Consider the following 24,436-nt stretch of genomic DNA (forward strand, 5'->3'; position numbering starts at 1 on the left):
GCCTTTCCCTCACACACACACACACACACGCGCGCGCGCGCGCACACACACACACACACACACAGAGACACACACACATAACCAACAATCAGTTAGGCAACGTATACACCCTCGGATAATTAGAACTAATTAATATCTCATTTGTTTCTTCTATAGATTAAATGAGGAGAAAATGGAGACCATCATGCTTCTCAATTTGTCCCTTGAGAAAAATACCCTGTTAATCTCACACGTCCTCAGAGATTTAGCAAAGATCTCAACAATGTCTCAAACGGTATAAGACCATATTCAATATTGAGCAGTGGAAGCCACAATATGAACTGGAAATAATTCTAATTAAATTCTTCCAAAAGGATTGGTGACAGTTTAAAACAGTTTTCACTCAGAAATTAATCATTTCATTACACGGAAATGACCAGAGTTAAAATAGCCTATACATGACATTTTAAATGTGTTCCAATAATCTACTTTATTTGCAACTTTGAGAAATAATTTTTTACAGTAATTCCATGTGGTCAATTGCATCAGGAGAAACATCTGAGATAAAGCCGATACTTGAAGCATATTTGACAACACCTTATGTCTTCTTAGATGAGAAAGAGCAACATCTGAGCAATAAGATTTTTAATAGCTACTGGAGAGCACCTCCCTCAAACTTGTATTGCTATTAAATAAAACTATAATTACAGTCTTAATAAAGATTCCAATTGGATGAAAAATTACCCTTTCTCTAATATGAGAATTTAGTAAGGTGCTTTTAAGAACCTTTGAAACCATGACAGGCATCTGAAGAACCTGAACTAATACAACTTTATAAACCTCCCTAAAAAAACACACAAATACAAAAGGTTAAGAATCGTATTGAGCAACAACAAAAAGTAGATTCCTTGCCAAAGTCCCTCTTTGTACCATGCAACCTAAGGTGCAGATAACATGCATTTTTAAGGACGTAGCCCAAACCCTAACCATGGGGACATTTAAACAAAATTGATCTGGTTCTTCACTGTAAGTTGCACAAAATAAGTACGCATACACACACATCAGAGGATGAAATTATTAGCACATAAAAATACACACACACACACACACACACACACACACAGAGAGAGAGAGAGAGAGAGAGAGAGAGAGAGAGAGAGAGGGGGGGGGAGAGAGAGAGAGAGAGAGAGAGAGAGAGAGAGAGAGAGAGAGAGAGAGAGAGAGAGAGAGAGAGAGAGAGAGAGAGAGAGAGAGAGAGAGTGAATAAATTGAGAATTACGATTCTGAAAAGACAACTAGCAAAATAACATGTAATTTACTAAAGTTCCTGACAAAGCGTTAACTAAAATTGTATTAACTTGAATTAATTACTCGGTTTGAATGAATGATTCAATGCCTCAATCACTCAAAGACTTCACTTGCTTAATAACTAGATGAATCAGCGATTTTGAACGAATCTCTTGAATAAATGATTCAATGACAAATACATTTTTTGACAGTCACTTGTCGCCACCTACTGGTGTAACGATGTAATTAATACAATCCGTTATTTGAAGTGGCAGGTTACTTTCAAAAGGTGATTTACTCTATTTTGATTGTAACCGTAGACATTAGTGTTTATATCTGAAATTTAAACTTATTCCAGTAGCCTACTTTGTGATAATTTGAATTTTTGTAACACAGAAATAATGACATAACATAGAAATAATGTACATGACAACTGCTCTTTCTGGATCAGAACCCAGATCTGAATGTTCGCTGTGATCGTACTTGTCAAATATCCGAATCGTTGTCATTAAGGAATAAGTTAAAACACATTATTGTCTGTGAATTGTCATATGTGATGCACTATAATACAGAATGTATTCAAAAAAAAATTATTCAATTTCTGTTCATTTAAAGCAAAAATCCTCAACACAGCATGGATAACAAAGCCTCTTCTCATATAATTGGACCATCTGTGTTTGGTTTTTGGCTGCCACATCTTCCGAAGCAACAATAGACATCAACAGAACAGACTGAACATATTTAATGAAGAACATTGTGATCTCATCTCAGATCATCACACTGACCTGTTTACCTGCAAATATGTCATTTAACCTGGATTCAACCAACCTGTTGGAGAAAGATTGTTAATGTTGCAAACACTTTGTTTCTAATTGGAATAAATATCAAATGTACATTACTATTCAAAAGTTTGGGATCGGTTAGACTTTTTAATGTTTTGAAAGAAGTCTCTTATACTCACAAGGCTGCATTTATTTAATCAAAAATACTGTAAATTGGGGAAAAAAATAGAGCTGAGCACATTTATATATATTTACACATAATTTATATTATATATAAATATTTTATATATAAATATCAAATTTTTCTTAAATATATACACATGCATGTGTGTGTATTTATATATACAAAATAATTATACACAGCACACACATATATTATGTAAACACAAACTTTTATTTTGCATGCGATTAATCGTTGCCCAGCACTAAAAAAAAAATACAATTTAAACTGACAAAAAACTTACTATTTTTGTGGACACTAGAATTTTATTTTCAGGATTCCTTAATGAATAGAAAGTTCAAAAGAACAGCATTTATTTGAAATATAAACTTTTGTAACATTATAAAAGTATTTACTGTCATTTTTGATAGCATAGATGTAGCATAGATTCCCTTCAAAAAAACTTTTGAACGGTTGTGTGTCCAATGGATTACTCTGTTAATATGTTTCATATCAAAACAAAATGGCAACTAGAGATAAAATAAATATGACTGCAAATAAGAATTTGTTTTGTAAGGCAGACACATTTTTAAATATAAATAGTAAAACAAAATATTTTGTGTACCTTAATTTGTTGTTGATTTCATTTCATTGCAATTCTTTGTGTATTCATGGTTGAACCTGCAGTCAAGGAAAGTTTTAGTTAAGTGCATGTATAAATAATCCGGGGAATCTAAAAATGTATTTTGCATGTTGTAAAAACATTTAAAAAAATGTATTTGTGTGTCATTTCAACACTTTAGGTGACTCAGCAGCGTAGACGGTAGTGCTTCATCTCCCACCGTCACACACGCAGAACAGATTTTCCAGATGGATTCTCGGCTGATTCACCGAGTTGTGTGGGATATCTGCTTCCGATTCTGTTATGTGACTCATTAAAGTTTAAAGCACACTCAAAAGACTACAAACATGCTGAAGCACAGGATCAAAAGCACATGCATGCGTTTCTCAAGGGTTGTTCACATCAAATAGCAATGCTTAAATCAGACAAATTAGCAAATTAGTACTAGTACTCAGTAGTACTTGTACTCTTTAAATAAATAATAACAGAAAAAAGGTTTTGTAGAAAAACAAGCCCTTTGCAAGCATGCAAGTGCAAATATTTTTTCAGGACTGAAAACAAGACTCTGAAAGCCCAGTTTCCCTGATAACCTTCAAAGAAACTGCGATCAAAGAGAGAAAAAGAGAGGGCAACACTTTTTAGTGATATTCCTGTCAGCAAGGTTTTCATCACCCTTGCTTCTGTTGCTGAGGACTGAGGAGATGAGCATCAGGAAACCATTACGGGTGATATTTTTAGGCAAGCATTGGAACAGATGCTGCTTTGATATGAAACGGGTGAAAAAGTATCCGATTCTGACATCTACAAATTGGACACAGGTCAGTAGCAAATCACTCCAGAACGTGTTTTTAGCACAACCCTTGCAAAATGGAAAGCCTATGTGCAAAAAAACTTTCAAAATGTGGAAAACCACCACAAAAAGCCAGCAGGCCAGACTAACACATTGTAGCAATTGAATGTCAATAAAACAGTTTCAGCTAAAAATGAAAAATCTGTCCACAGCTCTCAAATCTAATTTGTGCAAATAGGCTACGTTCACAATGCGAGCCTTAGTGCTTAATTCCCATTTATTGCTCAGATCCATTTTTTTTTTTGTTCACATTGTTGTACGTGTGGCCAATATCTGATTCACTGTAAAAAAAATAATAATAATTATATGATCAATAAGTTATGACAAATTTTAACTCACCAAAAGTAACTTTTATTTGATGTTATACAAGATTCAACTTATTTTTTAAAGTCAGTTTAATGTCATTTAAGTTGAAATGACTTAAACATTAAAGTTGATTATACTTAATTTCACTTAAATGGCAATGAAAATTACCTATTAATTGTCATTTAAGTGAAATTACTGAACTTAAATATACAAGCTTGATAAAAATTATCATTTTAGAAGAAAATTTAAGATGGCACTTAGAGGCTTTTGCATCTGAACTCTTCATATATACAGAAGTAAACACAGAGAACATTAAAGTATGCGATTACACGTTTATTTATAGTGTGATCTGCTGAAGAAGCCAGGAGATTTATGCGAAGGAAATATAAAAAACAAAGACGAGGATGCAAACTTTTTACACTTATGATACAATCCCACGTTTTGCTTGTGTATTTGTCACTGTTCTAACAAGTGACTCCCATGAGTGCAGAATTGTGACGAATGTTGATCTAGAGTGACATAAAAGTCACATGAATTCCGATTTGACTGTTGTTCAGACTGAGGTCTGAAACATCTGAAACCTGTATCCGGATTTAGGACCACATATGGAAGTGGCCCAAATCAGAATTGAATGGATCAGATTCTATGTTGTTTGTGCGGTTCACACTGTCATGACAAGAACAGATCATATATGGGAAAAAAAAATAAAAAATCGGATTTGGGCAACATTTACCTGCAGTCTGACAATAACCTATAGACTATATCGGTAACCGGTAATCTGTATTGTAAAAAGCTCTATATAAATAAAGGTGACTTGACTTGACCAAACAGTTGATGGGCCCTACTGACTTCTAGTGAAGTTAGGTTAATGGGGTCCATCAACTGTTAGGTATATTCTTCAAAATATATTTTGTGTTCAGAAGACAGAAACTCATAGTCTACAGGTTTGGAACTATCCCTTTAAGAGCTGAATCAGAGGGGAAAGATTTAAATTGATTAAAATTGAGCACAAACAAACAAAGCATTGATTTAATAAATCACAAAACCACGTTTCACACTTTTTTTGAGAAAAATCTACTTGCTTACCGTTGACTCTGAACATCATCAAGCTGGGGTAGGAGATAGGAGTATTTTAACAGAAAAATAGCATATAGAGCTTTAATCTGGTTTTATTTGAAGGAAGCCATTTAACTTAGCCTATAGCCTAATTACTTTTTAACAGCTTCAAAACTTTGTAATCGATATTCCTACGGAGCACGTAAAAATAGACACACATATTACCGTATCCCTGGAGATGGACCTGAAAAACACAAACAGGTTTATTGAATGTGGGATGATTGTTGAGAAGTGGGTATAGTGACTGACAGCAAAGTGGTCCATCGTGTTTGAAGACAAGACAGAGGGATTCTGCCATCTAGTGGAGGACGTCAGTAGTGACGCAGATTCTGACGTGGCTGACTGCTGGAAACTTCAGAAACTACTGATGTTGATTCCTAGAGTCTTTGCACTGGGGATCTTACTCTGAGAACAAGGAACAAGCAATCATGTACAAGCTACTAGCTTTGTGGAAATCACTTGTTTTGCTTTTGAGGCCTTTTGCATATGTTCGATTGACCTGTCTGTCAATGCACTCACATTATCAACATCAGTGTGTTTATAGGTCTGGAGGAGTTACTTTAAAACTGTAGATTGTCTACAAGCTACAAGCGTGAGTTAGCCTACTTACATGCTAGCAAAGTCGAGAACCTTATGCTGATGATATCATAAAAAAAATTGAAATTGGCAGTCACTTTACTTGGCACAAAAACACTGAAGGTGGAGTAAGCGATTTCTGAGAAACAGTTGATATTTGAAATCACCAAAACAAACACGCCCCTACCCAAAAGGATCAAACCCCTCTCTCGATAGCTCCGCCCCCAAATTCACAAACACGCTATGCAAAACAGGCACCTCCCCCCTAATGTATGTATACGCCCCTTACTGCTGATTGGCTAAGTGTGTTTTGGTGCTGTCTGATCCTTTCAGAAAAAAAGGGAAAAAATAATAAAAACTATATAGACATAATAATAAAAAAAAAGACAAAAACAACAAAATCACTAAAAATAAAAAATAAAAATAAAAACTGATTCAAAATATTAGTAAAAGCTATAATAGTATCTCAGTGATACTAAAATTTGAAATAGTTGTCAGTTACTGGAAATACTATAGTATTTTCAAACCAACTACTGTCATACCTGTTAGTGATTCGCCGATACGATATGTAGTGATTTTTAAAGGGAGACAGTAGTTCACCCAAAAATGAAGAGCCCTCCCTCTGCTGAAATAAAAGAGGTACTTTCCTATGCTTGTCTATAAGCAAGGACTAAAATAAAGCAATATGAATTAATATTGATTCTGGGATAAAATAGATTTCAAAAACGTAAATGGGGATGGGGATGGGGATGGGGATGGATCACAATAGTTAAGTAAATCAATGTTTTCAACTAGTTCAATAAATCAGCCGATATTTAAGATCATCATCAGCGAACAGAAGTGTTGCAACTAAACAAGCCTCTTGCTCTCTAGTCGCTGAAAAAACCCATATCATTCAACCACTAATCTACCAACCTATGAAAATGTAAAAATACCACTGTAACTTTACAGCTTTCCTTTATTACTCAACCACAGTACATCACATCTTCCAGCTAAAAAAAAAAAAAGTTAAAGAAAACATTACCCAACACACACAATGCATCTTACATCATAGGGGGACATACCATAACCTCATTATACAGACGTGTACCTGGAAACATACAGTTATTTTCTTGCAGATCTCGATACAGATATGTGACTCAGCGTAACTAGAAATACAGCAAATTAGCTTACAAAATTGTGAGTCGGCATACAGTATTTTAGAGTTATCAGATAAGGTTGTGCTGTGTCACTTCAAATGATCATTATGTGAAGTTTCGTGTGGGTCTGGATGAGTAAATCGACTCCGTCCAGCTCTCACAGTCAAAGGTTCGACGTTATTGCTCGGTTGTTCAGAGATGTGAATACTAACCCTTTTACCTTAGAGCTCTAAAAAACAACTGAAAAAACATCCTACCATTCTTTTCATATATTATGCTAATGTGGACTATTTAATCTCGGAAAGTCATAATATACACTGAAATTTGCACACTATAATTAGTCCATTTTCATTTCAATTTATATCTTATCTATTACATGCATACTGAAATTGGCACACCACCTGCTTTAAAACAAAGTTTGCTATGCTCATTATGACAGATGTCAACAAGCAAAATTATTTTTCCTGCAGTCTGTGGTTTTTAAGACCAATATAAATCCGGCAGCATCTTGGTGACAAATATGAGATACAGACATCAGGTTAAAAAACAAGCACTGCCCTTAGGTGATGCATAGCAAACAAGATGTTAAAGAGCACGCAATGCCCCTTTAAAGGAATAGTTCACTCAAAAAAATTAAAGCTCATCATTTACTCTCCCTCATAGTGTTCAAAACCCGTCCGACTTCTACCGTTGAAGAATTTCTGAGCTGTTTTTTGAAAAAGTGAAATCATATAGCAACCAGATGCTTTCAAGACCCTAAAAGGACAAAAAAAACACTATTAAAGTATTATAAACATAAGCTGTACATTTGCTTTGTATGAGAAACACAAACATTTTTAAGGGATAGTCCACTTAAACATGAAAATTGTGTCATTATTTACTCACCCTCATTTCATTCCAAACTTGTATGACTTACTTTCTTCTGTGGAACGTAAAAAGATATTTTGAAGAATGTTGGTAACCAAACAGGTTTCTTTTTCCATTGACTTCAATTGTTTGGAGAATAAATACAATGGACGCTAATGGGAACCAAAACTGATCAGTTACCAACTCTCTTAAAAATATCTTCTTTTGCGTTCTGAAATAGTACAGGTTTGGAACGAAAAGAGGATGAGTAAATGATGACAGCACTTTCATTTTTGGTGGCTATACCTTTAAATGTTTATTCACTAATTCATCATCTTTTCTGAGCATGACAGCCCTTGGTCACTATATGCTTCATTGTATGGGGCTTCTAATATTCAAAAATTATCCTTTCATGGTACACAGAAGAAAAAAAATGTCATACAGATTTTCATTTGAGTGAACTATCCCTTTAAGTGAAAAAACATGTCCAGGCTAAAAAGACACACCTATCCCTTTTAAAAACGTCTCTTAAACAGTGAAAGGTTTGTTTATATTATAGCAAAGACATATCAACCTTATAAAAATAGATCTGGAAGTTCATGTTAAATATCCACTGAACACTTAAGAGCATGTCTATAACAGCGAGGCTGTTTTACGAGAAGTGAACGCTTAAATAGCTCAATATACAAACCATTATGCGATAAGAAATAGCAAAAAACGTGATTCAATGACCTAGCATGCGGTAATATTAAAAAAACCTGTCACAGTTCTTCTTCTCGCAGACAAACATGGACAAGAGGTCAGCGGTGGATGGAGGTCACGACCCCATTCTGAAACGGCTCAGAAAACTGTCAGTCACACATCAGACTGGGGTTGACTTGGGCGTTTAAGTCGGAGTTCATTTATGCACCATTACATCAACGTGCACAAGCTAAGAGGAGAAATCAATGTGAGGACAGGTGTAGCGTGATCTTTTGGGGATGGAGTGAGGTTTCCTGTCGTTCTCAGGTGCTCATTACATCTATTGACCTTCCACAATTCAGTGTGTGGGGACAAAGTGGAAAAAAAGGATCACAAACTGAAATATTTACAAATTCAGTCCCTATTTTTGGGGCTGGGAAAGCCAACTGCTTCACGGCGATAGTTATATTGCCGTGATTCAATACATCACGATGCATCACAAAATCATACCATTTGGAGCAGGAAAGAGTTTCAATCTTCCTCAACATGTTCACTTTACTTTTGTCTGATAGAAGCAGCACCTTAAAAACAGTGTTGGTACTCCTTTTTATAATGCTAGGGAAGCAAGTGGACAGATGTCAAAAGAAACAAAAAAGAATTGGAGAAAATAAAACCTGTAGAGACCTACACTAGTTAAAGGACTGGACAGAGCCACTTATTTATATTATGACTATTTTGCATTTTAGAATAATAGCAAAGTCATTGAAACTATGTAACTATGAACTATGCTTCTTTGTCTAGATTCCAGCTCTGGACTCTGGACATTCATTAACCATGTTCACGAGGAGCATCCTGGGACGGTTTGTAAACAGTATTGGAGGAGTCCACGTGTATGCTGGACATATCTGGTCACATGCATTAAAAAAGAACATTAATTAAGATTTTAGTTTTGTAAAGAAATTCAAATGTACTGTAGGAACAGTTTATATTTTGTCAACAAAACTAATTTAAAGCATTGAAGCAGGAGCCTTTAGAGAATCATGAGAAACAAACTCAACTCAGTGTGTCCAAACTTTTGACTGGTAGTGTATCTCTAGATGCCTAATGAAGATGAGTTCACCCTGTTTACACCTGGTATTAAGAAGAGTTTTGGACGATCGGATCAGACGAGGGAGACGCATTCCTGATTACACCTGGTGTTTTAATCCGTATCTTTTGTCCACTTTCAACCACTTCTGTCCTGATTTCTTCGAGGGGAGTGTCTATGTATGTTTTTTTAAGATCTCCGACAGCCACGAGATCACGAGTGTGTGTTAGAAATCAGGAATGGTGAGAGAACATTGAGCTTGGTATGTTTTTCATCTTCAAACAAAACTGACGCATCAAGTCAGTAAGCTGAGAGACGGCGGTCTTTTGTGGCTGTTCGAATGCATTCGATCACATGGGCGTCTGCACTAAGAGCAATCCGGTCAAATGTGTTTTCGACTACCTCCGGAAGTTGTCGAAAATGGACAAGCTGAAAACATTTTAGTCCCCGTTTACACCTGTATTTAACGCCATCCACTTGTGATCCGATCGACCAATATTAATCTTAATGGCCCGAGGATTCAATAAAAACACATTCACACACACAGCAGATGGTCTTCAAAAGGTTGAACAAAGAACACACGCATATTCTTGTACATCTATCTTTGTGAGGTCATTCATTAACACAATGCACTCTCTAGTTCCTTACCCTTCCCATCACAACATCACAAGTGCCTAACCCGAACCCTTAACCTAATTATAACCTTATCCCTAAAACAAAGTCTTGACCCTAAAACAGGCCTTTTAAAGGAGTCTCAGAAAGTGAGGACCGGCCTAAATGTTCTCACTTTACTCTCTTTGTCCTCACTCTGATGGTCTAAAATCTCAAATCAGTCCTCACGAAGATAGTTTTACAAGTATACACACACACACACACACACACACACACACACACACACACAGAATCTGTCCAGCAGAGAGTTCTTGTCTGAAAAGGTGGTAATGCTGTTTTTAAAACAGACTGGTCATCTGCTTACCCACGAGACCTAATAAAAGGGAAAGTACATAAACACCCACAAGATAAGAGCTTCATAAAGAGATATTAGATATTAGCTCTGTTCAAATGACATATAATTTGTCATGGTCACAAAAAAACAAAAAAACAATTCACAAGCCAAATCAACTGTGAGCGAGTGCCTCAGATGTCCTGAGGTCCTTCCTGAGACCGACACTCACACATTCTGATCTTTTCAGTGTGAAGTCGAGATGTCTTCTCAGTAGAAAACTCAGCTCCAGGCTGATGGAACGAAAGAGACTGCAGTTTATAGAAAAACAAACCCTCCAGAACTGAATTCTGTCTGTTTGCTTTCCACGTCGACCATTTATGGATGTGAGCACGATTAAGTGTCCAGGCCTGAAAGATCTGCATGTCTTGATGTTTTGAAGGGTGCGTTTACTGCGCAGCCACTTCCTGGCTGATGAACCGGCGCAGGCGTTCCAGGTACTGGCTGTAGAGCTCGATGTCGTTGTGACCGGCTCCTTCCACCCACAGCGGCTCCACGGCCTTCGGGCAGCGCTCAAACAGGGCCAGACCATGAGAGAAATCAATCACTTCATCCTCCGTCCCATGGATGATCAGCACTGGAGATGTGATTTTAGACACCTTCTCGATGCTGAGAGAGCAGAATCAGACACAACAAAGAGCCATTAAAATAAGTGTCCACCCAGAGATGAAAATTCTGCCACCATTCACTCTCCCTAATGATGTTCCACATCAGTATGGCTTATATTTCCTGTGGAACTTAAAAGGACATTTGGAAGAACGTACTGGTCTTTTTTACAATGCAATTACACTTTAAAGGGATTGGAGCTTTCATCCTTCAAGGACACAAAATAACTATAAAAGTTCTACGTATTCTGAAATCTTATGACAGCTTTGTGTTCGGAACAGACGGAACAGATTTATCAGAATTTGCTCTTTTGTACTCTACTGTTAAAAAGTTTGGGATCTGTAAGATTATTATTTTGTTGGCTGCATTCATTTCATGAAAAAATACAGCAAAATCACTAATATTATGAAATATTATTACAATTTAAAATAACTGTTTTGTATTTTAGCACCAAGCACCGAAGGTGCGGAGGCACCTATTGTATCTGTTCCCGTTCTTATTATTATTATTCTTCCGCTTCTTCTTCCGCTCTGGGAGTCTATGGCAGCCCATAGAACCGCTTGCGGGAAAGTTATGAAATTAGGCACACTGATAGAGGACATTCTGAAAAGTCACCATAGCAAATTTGGTGTCTTAAAACCAATCCCTCTAGCGCCACCAACTGTCCAAAGTTTCACTCATGTTTATGCTAATAACTTTTGAAGTACAAGGCCTATCAACAAAATTATTTTTTCCTCTGATTCCTTGGCTCAAGACTATTCGATTGCATCCTATACGTCATTTTCCGTCATGGAAATTTTTCCGCCAGTTTGAATTTTCAGAAAAACCTACTTTTTCGAACTCCTCCTAGGCCGTTGCTCCGATTTTCACGAAAATTTTACCAGATCATCTTCAGGCAGGGCTGACCAAAAGTTAAATTCAAAATTGATTCGTCAAACCGTTTTCGATAAACGCTCGAACAAATTTTACGTAGCGCCTGCAAAAACAGACGTAAGGCTGTATCTCCGCAACGCTTTATCGGATTCAGACCAAACTTGGTACATGTCATCACAAGCATGACCTGAGGTTACATGCTGCGTTTCGGCACAGCGCCACCTACTGGTCCAGAGATATGAAAAATTGTTATTTTTGCTTATAACTTCTGAACAGTTTGTCCAAAAATCATACAATTCTTGTTAGATTCAGGGCGACATGCCGAGTCGACTGATATCCAATTTTACCATATCGGCCATTTTGACTGTCGGCCATTTTGAATTTTGTGCTAAAATGCTGTATTTTAAGAATGCATGAACGGATTGTTACGAAACTTGGTATGGGTCATCAGCACAATGTCCTGAAGGAGTCTGAGAAGTTTCGAAACAGCACCACCTAGTGGTGAATTTTTTTTTCCAAATGCTTATAACTTTGGGTGTGGTCGACTTATTTTCACGAGACTCATCTAATTAGACTCCTGAAACCTTGCCGAGTCCTACGATACCAAACATGCTAGGTTTTGCCTTACGGTTTGTGTAGCGTTGTGATTTAGCGCTTAAAAAACATTTGGCAATATCTTCGAAACCGCTTGTCCGATCGAGACGAAACCACCGTCAGAAGTTTGGAAACATAGGTCGATAGCTACACGCCAATGCCCAAATGCAAAAATATTGATAGTAAGAGGTAGTAAAATCCAATCAAAGTCATGTGTCAGTAATTTTTTACTTGTTTTTTTATATAAATGTCTATAACTCCGAAGCGAATAGAGATATTTTCACCAAAATTGATACACATATGTATGGGATCACTCTGAGGACACATAAAAAAAATGGTGGGACTGAGCCTCTTGGTGGCGCTATAATAGAACAAAACATGAAATTCCCATTGACTTCAATACAGTTTTGTGAAATAAAATGCTATACTAAACAAATGCATTGGTGTAATATTACGAAACTCAGAATGTGCCTTCAGCACCATCCCCTGAAGGTACTTAAAATATTTAGAAACACCTAGTGGTCAAAAGTTATAACAAAATTTCCAGGAAGGCTAATAACTTTTGAATAAATCTGGCTATTGAAATGCCACTGATCTTAATAGATTCCTTGGGTCAAGCCGAGAACATAGATACCAAGTTTTCCTTATTTGGCCGAACTTCCTGTCCGCCATCTTGATTTTCAGTCAAAACCTACTTTTTCGAACTCCTCCTAGACCGTTTGTCCGATTTTCACCAAAATCGAATCGTATCATCTCCAGACCGTGCCGACTAAAAGTTATGGATTTCGTGTCGATAGACGAAACCGTTTTCGTATAGCGCAGCAGCAAAGTTGAGGCATGATGCTAATAGCACTATTCAGGCTTTATCTCTGCAATGCCTTGACATATTGACACCAAACTTTGTATGTGTCATTGTCACTTCACTCTGACCACATCACATCAGTTTTGTAACTGTGCCACCTATTGGTCGAAAGTGATAATCCATTAAATCATATTTTTAATTATTGTTTCTATGATTTTTCAGGCATTTTGCCTAAAATCCTCTTTAATTGCTCATTGTTGCAGTTGGTCTGACACTTTCAGACATGTTGGCATGTCTTGTCGTCTTATTCTGCTTGGCCCCGGTAATGGCTGCTTGCAGCTATATTTTATTCCTGTGATGCAAAGCTGAATTTTCAGCATCATTACTCCAGTCTTTAGAGTCACATGATCCTTCAGAAATCATTCAAATATGCTGATTCGCTGCTCAAGAAACATTTCTCATTATTATCAATGTTAAAAACAGTTGTGCTGATTCATATATATATATATATATATATATATATATATATATATATATATATATATATATATATATATATATATATATATATATATATATATACAGTGCAATGCATAAGTGAATACACCCATGCTAAAGTTGACTAAAAAGAGGAATAAAAAATCATATTTTGGAAATTGAACTTAATGCCTTAATTTAAAAAATTAGGAAAAATCCAACCTTTAAGGACACCAATTTTCTTTGTGAATGAATAATGTATCGTAAATAAATAAATGTTCTTCCTTAAAATACATGGTGCATAAGTGAGTACACCCCTATGTTAAATTCCCATAGAGGCAGGCAGATTTTTATTTTTAAGTATTTTTAAAAAAAAAAAAGTAGGATACTATGCATCCTGATAAAGTTCCCTTGGCCTTTGGAATTAAAATAGCCCCACATCATCACATAGCATTCACCATACCTAGAGATTGGCATGGGGTACTTTCCATAAGATCATCTCTCAATGCAAATCAAACTAGCTTTTAGGCTAACTGAAATAAAATCATGCCAATCTCTAGGTATGGTGAAGGCTATGTGATGATGTGGGGCTATTTTAATTCCAAAGGCCAAGGGAACTTTATCAGGATGCATAGTATCCTAAAAAAAATAAATAAAAAAATACTTAAAAATAAAAATCTGCCTGCCTCTATGGGAATTTAACATAGGGGTGTACTCACTTATGCACCATGTATTTTAAGGAAGAACATTTATTTATTTACGATACATTATTCATTCACAAAGAAAATTGGTGTCCTTAAAGGTTGGATTTTTCCTAATTTTTTAAATTAAGGCATTATTTCAATTTCCAAAATATGATTTTTTATTCCTCTTTTTAGTCAACTTTAGCATGGGTGTATTCACTTATGCATTGCACTGTATATAAATATATATATATATTTTTTTTTTTAGGATTCTTTGATGAATAGAATGTTCAAAAGAACATCATTTATTTGAAACAGAAATCTATTGTAACATTATAAATGTCTTTACTGTCACTTTTGATCGATGCATCCTTTCAGAATAAAAGTATCCATTTCTAAAAGTCTTACTGGCCCCAAATTTCTGAACGGTAATGTATTCCTCAGAATATAAGTCAGAGGTATAAAACAAAATGGGCATGAATAAATGATGACAGAACCATCATCTTTGGTTGAACTATCCCTTTAGTTAGTAAAGAGGTTATAAAATGCTGTTATTTATCAGACCAGAATAAAAAAGCTAGTATATGCCATCACTGCACTATTTTGCAGTCAAAAAGCTAATTTCTACATTGATGGTCATTGAAAATTTTGACTAAATATGTTTTTTCGTATTATAGTGGTGTTTTACCACTGCTAAAGTTAAAAGTGAAAGGGACTGTGATTTTTCCCTCTCTATAAGCGGTGACGTCAAAGTACACCGTTCACACTAGCAGCAGGACAATCACAGGTACATTCCTTGCATAAATGGAGACTTACAGTTCTTAAATCTTATTGGGTCATGAGACATGTTTGAAGACTTCTTTTTGAAGAAATAAATGATATAAACCACACCTATAACATCAATGCATCACACCTGCACATCAATTAAGTTCCGTATTAATGCATAACCTTGAGGGCCTATTGCTTTAAAGGGGACCTATTATGTGCTTTTTCAAAGTCTTGATGTTGTTTTTGGGGTCTAAAAGGTAATTTTATTTTTGAATATGAAAAAAATGTACCAAGGTCCGGACCTCGATGACCTCATAGCTGGCTATGGCCATGTACACACTAATGAAACTTAAACGTAAAAAAGCATAATTAGGAACCCTTTAAAAATATTGTGAACGACAGAGTTAAGCACATCTTTGTCATGCTTAGAAAAAGGTTCAGTGTTCACTGACTTTGGGAAGGCGTCAAAGCAGTACGTCTTCTTGGTGTCAGGGAAGGCCACCCTCATCCCTGAGGTGAGGGGTGAGTGAAGAACCACGGCAGCACACTCATAACGGGACGCCAGGTCCACGGTGGGCACGGTGCCAATGCTCTGCCCGTAAAGGATTATATTCTCAGGGCTGATGCCATACCTGAGGCAGCACAGAAGAGATTTCACAAACACGAAATGCAATTAAAACAGACCTGAATTTCCATATTGTACCAGTACAGTAGCATGCTTTCTAGTCTCAGGATTCTGACATACCTTGAGCGCAAAGCATGCCACGCAGCGTCTATGTCTGCATACAGATTCTTCTCAGAGGGTTTCCCTGTGCTGACGCCATAACCAGAGTAGTCATAAGAGAAGATGTTGCAGTTTATACGAGTGCCCAGACCGATGTAGAAGCTGCTCATCTGACCGAGATCCACGGCGTTACCATGAGAAAAGAGCACAGTGTACCTATAGTGCGCAAAACAGAGGGATTGGCGTGATTATCCTGTAAGAAAACTTGCTTCCTTCTGCTCTGTTCCCTACTCAAAGGATTGGTTTTCCCCACAGGACAATGCTCCATGCCACACAGCCAGGCCAATCAAGGTTTGGATGGAGGACCACCAGATCCCTGTTCATGGCCAGCCCAATCTCCAGCCCTGAACCCCACTGAAAAACTCTGGAATGTGATCAAGAGGATGGACACAAGGTCGCAAGCCATCAAATAAAGCCAAGCGCCTTGAATTTTTGTGCCATAAAGTCACCCAACAGCAATGTGAAAGACTGGTAGAGAACATGCCAAGACACATGAAAGCTGTGATTTGGAAATCAGGGTTATTCCACCAAATATTGATTTCTGAAGTCTTCCTAAGTTAAAACATTAGAACCGTGTTGTTTAAAAATGTATATAAACGTGTTTTATTTGCATCACTCGAGGCATTTTTTTGACCAGTTGTAATTGTCTGCAAATAAATGCACTAAAAGACAATATTTCTATTTAAAATTTGGAAGAATTTGTCATTAGTTTATATAATATAACAAAAATGTTAATTTTACTCAAACACATACATATAAATAGTAAATCCAGAGAAACTACAAATTTTGCAGTGGTCTACACATTTTTTCCTGAGCTGTATTATAATTCATCTGTGCATGTTTCATTGTTTTAATGACCTCGTCATGTTTAATCAATATGTATTAACTCAACTCAATACACTCAACAACCAATGCATAGAACCAGTTTTTGTTCATACAGTCTGGATATACAAGAGGACTACCAAGACAGCAACTAAAGAATGCTTTCTACATTAAAATAAATTTTAGAAAAAAAGTCACCATGAAATCAAATAGAAAATACTATTTTTTTTATAATAGAATATTGCTGCATTTATTATAAATTATTTATCTGTCCACATCATTGTTTTGTTTTTTTTCTTCTTCAAATTCATATGTCCTCAATCTTTAATCAAAATAACTCTTCCCCCCTCCCCCCTCCCCTCTTGCAGTGACATCTCTTCTCTTTCCTGACATGTGTACTGGCGCAAGGGCGGGACAACCTGTCACTCACATGAGATCACAGCAATAGCAAACCACAACCATCCAATCAATTTCTGCATGGATAAAATCAAGCCGTTTCACTCAGATATACGTCGCAATTGCGAAGAAAACACTATTGCAACCTCCGTTTCATGGCGACTTTAAGCTGCTCCTTCCTCACCTTGCGGATGGGGCACAGCGGATGTACATACATCCCACTCTGTTTCCACGGCTGGAGTGTGTAAGGAAGACCTCGGTTCCGTCTAGCTCCCTCTGGGAATACTGGAACTCTGCTCGCTCTGAGAGGTGCAGCTTCCATCGGCCTTCACCACTCCGGTCACCAGAACCTCCTCCTGCTACTGCTCCTGCTACTGCTCCTCCTCCTCCTGCTCCTCCACCTCCGGCACCTCCGCCCACACGAGAGCGCAAACCTGAGGCTCCAAGGTTAGAGGTCACAGGTGAGGTGGACTCCAGGTCTGGCACAAGAGTGTATGTGGGCTCCGGGGGCAGGAAGGCCAGCTTCGCTGCAATCCGGCTCGGACAGGGCGGACAACAGAAGAGTCCGCACAACTCGCTGATGGATAACCCGTTCATTTTCTTCTGCTCAAATTAGAGACCTGTGAAAGATTGCACGGTTTAATTATCATATTTCAAAATATCATTCATATAAGCCAATGCCAACAAAGATTTCCAGCCAAGTGAGAATGTCAATTAATGTTAAGGAGGGTTGACATTTGGTGAAAAGAGAAATGTAGATTTGGTCATTGTGTGATTAACCTTTAGAGACATTTTAATGGGGCACCGATATTAAAAATGTATTCGGGTTCATCACTACAGCAAGGCTGATGTCAGGAGAGCCCATATTATCACAAAACTAAATCACAGATCAGAGCTCACCGCCTTAATTCAGAAAAACAATCTATGCGTGCAGTGGCTGAATGAATATTACAATTTTATGTAAAAGCTTACTGACAGCTAAGTCAAATAACTGAATTATTGTGTGTGTGTGTGTGCGTGCATATACATATATATATATATATATATATTTAACAAGTTTATAATACATCAACTACTAAGAAATTGTGAAATGTGTGTATTTCTTTGACTTTCCACTTAATATTAATATAATATTAATGAAATAATATTAAAATATAATTTGTAACAAAAAAAAACATTAGATTAAAATTATACGCAAAAAAAAAATCGACTGGTGATCACTATACAAGCGAAAATGATGTACATTGAAATAAAAATAAAATAGTATTAAAATATAAAATATAAATTTAGATAGATAGATAGATAGATCCCATGGGGAATTGTATTGCATCACTGTATGATAAAATATAAAATACAATAAATATAAAATAAGATACAAAATATACACAACACACCATTTGCACAATACACAAAAAGGTATCCATTGCACAAATGCATTTTTCAAACTGCACACCACATGTATCTAAATTATTTAGAAAAGTGCATTACTTTATTCTTGATATGACCATAAATAATCCACTTTCGAAAAATAATCCAGCCAATATGAATTGATATCTAGGCAGTTAGCACTAGCTGGATTTCTGGCCAAATAAATCAAAGACATCACTTACCAAAAAGGTATTGTAATACAAAATGGGCTTTGGCTACCTAGAGATACAGTAAACGCTAACAGTTTGATCCGTATTGATTGGAAATAGGCAGTAGGATGACAAACATCTTGCTGATTATGGCAGGAATCAGCCCGGCATTAGCTCTAACACTGGTGTTGTCATCTGTCGGGCAAAAAACGAAGGCAGCGCCGGATATGCCGCATTTCACAATAAAAGCCCTTTAACCGGAAAAGTTTACTATGTAAAATAGAGTTTACTTCCAAGACAAACCCATAAAAAATATTACAATTATGAGAATAATTCAACTCCTAATAATTATAAATATAAATAATATAATGAATTACTTAATTATTAAATATTTATTTTAAAAATATTTACTTTACTGGTAAAAAAAAGAAAAAAAGAAGAAAAAAAAGGTAATATTGCCCAATATTAATTTTACTATAAATGTGATCTTTTACTCACAAATAAACTTGTTTATTAAAAATTTGTATTAGATTTTGGGCTCATTCAATGCTAATGGACAATGTTTGGAAGTGGATGAGCCTTTTTTCTCCAGAGTAATCTCCCATTATGATCATTCACAATGTAAAAATTATATGACCAATAAGTTATGACAAAATATGTTTTTACATTGCTTTAACTCATCAAATTTAGTTAAGCAATTTTCAACTTTTTTTTTTTCTTATACATGATTCAACAAATTTTTTAAGTCAGTTTAATGTAATTTAAGTTGAAATGACTTAAACATCCAAGTTGATTGTACATAAAAATTGAAGGCAGCAACTTTTTTTTACAGTGCAGAGACTCCCCAAAGTAGAATACAAATTATATTCATTATCATTTTATGATGTGCGAGAAGAAAACGAAACAACCATTGCCTTATTCACTAAAGTTAGATATTTTTATGACTAAAACTAAAACAAACAAAGAAAGTTAAGATGGACCTCTGTTATAGGCCTTTCTTATCTCATATTACTCTCTTAATCTAGTACTGATACTGCATCAAACATAACTTCATGACCAGATATGATATAGAGTCACAGTGGCTTTACTCACTTACAGAAAGTTCCCTAATTTTTATATCCAAGTTAGAACTGTTTGTTTCTCAAGCACAATCTTTTTTTAGATTTAACCACAACACATCTTTATGAATGTGGGATTAAATAATTCCTGTCTAAAATTATACTTAAAGTTTAATAGGACCTATACAATTCAGTGCAACATCAGATGTGGAAAAAAAGAAAAAAAAGAAAAAACATTTGCCACAAAAGTTGTTGGTTGAGGTTCAGGACCCGCAGAGTCCTTGACATTATTCTATCAGCATTGTGCCCTTGAGTAAAACACTGCAGCAACAAGTAAACGAAAAGTAACATTGTGTCAGGGTCCTGTCATCTTGATTGGTTTTATTTTTAGTTTGGGTGACAGAATCCTAACACTCATATGTTTTGTCCTGTCCTTGTGTGAGCGTGCACAGCTTTGGGGTTGTTCTCTGGGCCTCTGTATGTCTGTGTTTTCAGTGTTTGGGGCATGGTGCCTAGATCCTGAAAGTTTCGGTGTGGGGTTCCTGACACCCGTGCTTCATGCACTCGTATGATCTTGTTTTCTGTTTGTCCATGCAGCAGATGAGGGTGTTTATCTGATGTGCTCTTCTGTCATCTCTAGTTTTGGCCCCACCCTCTACATGATTATTGGTTTATTTGCCCAACCTGCTCTCCCTTATTACCATCCTGATTTTCTTTCCTATTTATTCTCCCTTTGTTCTCTGTCTTGTGTCAGTTCATTGTGGATGCTATCCTGTAGGCCTGTTTTGCCCAGCTGTTTTTCCCTTATGGGGTCGTGTTTGTTTTTTGTTACTAATAAAAGCCATTTATTTTCTCTGCATCCTTAAATCGTCGCCTCTTCCCTGAACCTCACCTGACACATTGTCTCTTCTGGTTAGTGTAAAAATGTATGCTCCAATTGAAATTTTTAAATAAGGGAAATTAATTTTAAAAAAATAGCAATATCAATGCAAGTTGCTTTCAGTTAAGACAGCTCAAACATGCATTTTAGTCTGGGACTGCTTAAGCCTTTTATTATTATTTTTTATATGTTATTGCTCGATTTCAACAATAAAAAAATAGTTCAGAACAAAGCCACACCAGAACAGTCTGGTGTTTCATTACTGAATGAATTCACGTTTTTGAATGAATCGAGTGAGTCAATGATTCAATGACCCATTCATAAAGACGGGTTGAATCCGAAATAGCCCCCTAAATCATCAATCACTATTCCTTATGTTAGTTCACGTGAAGGAGTGAATGAAAAGGAGTGAGTGAATTCGGACAGCCGTTGAGTCGGCTGTACACTCGTTATTGCGGTGAATGTGGGATTGAATCGGATTGAATGAGTGCACTCGATAATGTCCAGTATGATTTCGAACTCCACTACAAATAGCTGTCCCCTAAAATAATGCCCTTTTTGAGGGTATAGGGGGCAATTTCGGATTCAGCCCTCTTGCTTCGTTCATTAGTGAATCAGCTGTTCAAATGAATCGGTTGAATGATTCAATTAATTTTCATTAACACACTGACTTGCTGCCAACTAGTGATGGGCGATACTGCAAATTTCGGTATCGATCCGATACCAAGTAAATACAGGGCCAGTATCGCCGATATCGATACCGATACCAATACTTTTTTATTTTAAAAGCATGCACTTGAACTTGTATGCACTTTCCTGTGCTAGAGCCGTGTGTCATGATTTATGAGGTGAATGCATCATTAATATGCTAAATCTGAATACGTTTTCATAACTACTAGCCCTAAATATTTTGTGATTTGTGCTCTCAACTCGCCTGTAATTAGTCAGTGACTTTTACAAAACTACCCTAATTATAGTACTAGCCTACTACTAGCCTACTGTTCAAAAGTTTGGGATCTGTAAGATTTTTAATTATCTTCTGCATTTATTTGATCAAAAATAGCCTACAGTAAAAACTGTAATATTACAATTTAACATAGGCTATCTGTTTTCTATGCCATAGTAAACTGTAATTTATCCATGTGATCAAAGCTGAATTTTCTGCATCATTAATCCAGTCATGATGATATTTCATTTTAATATGCTGATTTGTTGCTCAGGAAACATTTCTTATTATTATCAATGTTGAAAACAGTTTCATAATTTTGTGGAAACCATGATACATTTATACAGAAATATTTGATGAACAAAGTTGAAAGAACAGCATTTATATGAAGTAGATTTTTTTTAACAGTCTACCTTGACTGTCACTTTTGATCAAATTAATGCATCGATCCTTGTTGAATAAAAATATTAATTTCATTAAAAAAATCTTACTGACGTCAACATTTTGAACCGGTACACTTTTGGTTTGTTTATTGCGAAATAACCCGATTGTTTCTCTGTCATCTAAGCAAGGCTTCGTTTCCCAAACGCACTGGGCCTGTGAGCTCAGCGAAGCACCAGCATCGAACGCTCTCTGTGATTGATTGGTTTCGTCTTGTATCCAGATGACTAGGAGAAAAAGTTCTATCCTACACATAGACAGTATATAAATGATCCTACACAATTATCCGCTAACATTCGATTATTTTTCCACTTAGAAGCTTATTTTATGCACTGAATTGCGTGCTAAATTAATAAAAAATTACTGGTAAAAAAACACACATTTGGATCGATATTTTTATGTGAGGATCGATCCTTTTCGATACCACGTCAGTATCGAAGTATCGATACTTAAGGATCGATCCGCCCATCACTACTGCCAACTACTGGCGATTTCAGGGGGTTTTTTTTATATTTAAAAAAAAAAACATTTATTTATATTTTAAAATATAACTGGCCAAATATATAGGATTATATGAGTAAATATAGGTAAATAGAATGTATGGAAAATACATTTATGTTAATATAACAATATATGTTTGGTCATTTTTTTAAATAGATTTAAAAATACTTCTGAAATGACATGTTTTTTTTGCCATATGAGAAAGCATCCTACAATACAGTTCACAGATAATGTTACTGACAAATGTACTGATTTGTAATACAGGTTGGCCTACATTACTATAGAATTCCTAAATGTCAAAGCGTAACTGTAAACATGAATGTCAGGGACTAACAGATGGTCCTTTGCAAACATCCAGTGAGTTCCTGATGCCATGGTGTCCTGTGTTTGTATCAGATAACCGACAGCATATCAGGAGATAGAAGGTTGCTTCAGGGTCTCCCACACTAAGAGAAACATGATTGTAATGACGATTGATCCAATGTGCCTTATGGACTTCAGTTGAGATTCAGACATCACTGGATAGGTCAATGTTGTTATTTCGCTAAATGTCATAAATGAACTGTATCATGCCTGTATGTGGCTACAGACATCATAGCTGATCTTGGGTGACCTTTACTAGGCTACTCCCTTAGCCTTACCTCTGGACAAAAAAACAATCATTTAACTCATTGATTGATCACATAAAAGAGATTAATAATAAACAGACAGTTGATATAATCAGAATAAGAGAGACAGTCTGTAGACTGGATTATATATTTCTGAACATTCACTGTTCACCAAAGCCAAAATAACAGTATAAGTATGGAGCCAGATCAGCCTCAAAAATAATAAATTTACAAAACAAAATGTTGTATTTTGTAAATGTGAATAGTGCTGTGCATTTATGAATTTTGTTTTGTATATGTATTTTTTAGGCTGATCTGGCTTCATATAGCCTATAGTAGCCTATAACAAATATATTTTCTTTTTTTCTTTTTCTTTTTTTAACTGATAAAAGATTAAAATAAAACCCTGAAGACAGTTAAACATTCCTTGAGAACCTACAAGATGTTCTATAAAAAAAAGAGAAAAAAAAGAATGAGACTTTTTATTTTATCCAATCAATTTCTTTTATTTTCTGTTTTCTCTAAATTATTAAAGAAATTCTGTTAGTGATCACAGTTATTCTTAAGGTTTAGGATGTTTTGACTACTGAATATTTTATCCATAATATTGTACTCATGTGATTTAATCAGAGAGATTTTGTCCACAAAGACACAAAGGCCTACAGATTTAAAATATAATGTAAACTTAAGTTTCACATATGTATCTACAGACAGTATAATTAGAGAGCTGCTAAGTGCTAACACAGCATCAGATTTCTAATATGTTGATATAATTCAGATCTATTATTGATTTAATGGCTGATTTAATCATGTCAAGCACTGTTTTGATATCAGATGTTGATTTGACAAGATTTGCGTGCCTTTGTTTAGGATAAATGGATGATATGGAGGATTATGTGTTTGGTTTATTTGAGCACGTTGTGTACTTGTTCAATACATTTTGCTGGGAAATTACAGAAGGATAAAGAAGCCTTTGTAGCCCAGACTAAGGTGTGACAACTAGCCCCACTCCCTACAGTAAAAATAACTATAAATAACACATAACCAATTAAATTGTTAGCTAATACTGTAGTTATCTAATTATTAGAGTTAGTATTAGTCAAATAACTGGAATGTTGTCTGTGAACGTAGGTCTGTTGACAGTGTAATGTGAGCCGACAGAACTACAGCACCCACAATGCACCGC

At 35.9% G+C, this 24,436-nt stretch overlaps 1 protein-coding gene across 1 annotated transcript; it reads right to left on the minus strand.

Annotated features, from left to right (window-relative positions):
- Positions 1 to 6,618: 6,618 nt before the first annotated feature.
- Positions 6,619 to 19,036, minus strand: abhd17aa (abhydrolase domain containing 17A, depalmitoylase a). Its single transcript, XM_084119740.1, has 5 exons — positions 18,850 to 19,036; positions 17,424 to 17,859; positions 15,983 to 16,177; positions 15,690 to 15,869; positions 6,619 to 11,043 (listed from the first exon to the last, which is right to left on the minus strand). The coding sequence occupies exons 2-5, from the start codon at positions 17,834 to 17,836 to the stop codon at positions 10,824 to 10,826; spliced, it is 1,008 nt and encodes a 335-aa protein (XP_083975866.1). The 5' UTR covers positions 17,837 to 17,859; positions 18,850 to 19,036; the 3' UTR covers positions 6,619 to 10,823.
- Positions 19,037 to 24,436: the final 5,400 nt, after the last annotated feature.

The sequence above is a fragment of the Abramis brama genome (genome assembly GCF_963993115.1).
Source record: "Abramis brama genome assembly, chromosome: 7".
Classification (NCBI taxonomy): Eukaryota; Metazoa; Chordata; class Actinopteri; order Cypriniformes; family Leuciscidae; genus Abramis; species Abramis brama.

Coding starts and splice junctions, on each gene's coding strand:
- abhd17aa (XM_084119740.1), bottom strand. CDS start 17,836: ATGAACGGGTTATCCATCAGCGAGTTGTGCGGACTCTTCTGTTGTCCG. Junction 16,178..17,423: donor CGCTGTGCCCCATCCGCAAG/GTGAGGAAGGAG, acceptor TGCGCACTATAG/GTACACTGTGCTCTTTTCTC. Junction 11,044..15,689: donor TGCTTTGACGCCTTCCCAAA/GTCAGTGAACAC, acceptor CTGCTCTCTCAG/CATCGAGAAGGTGTCTAAAA.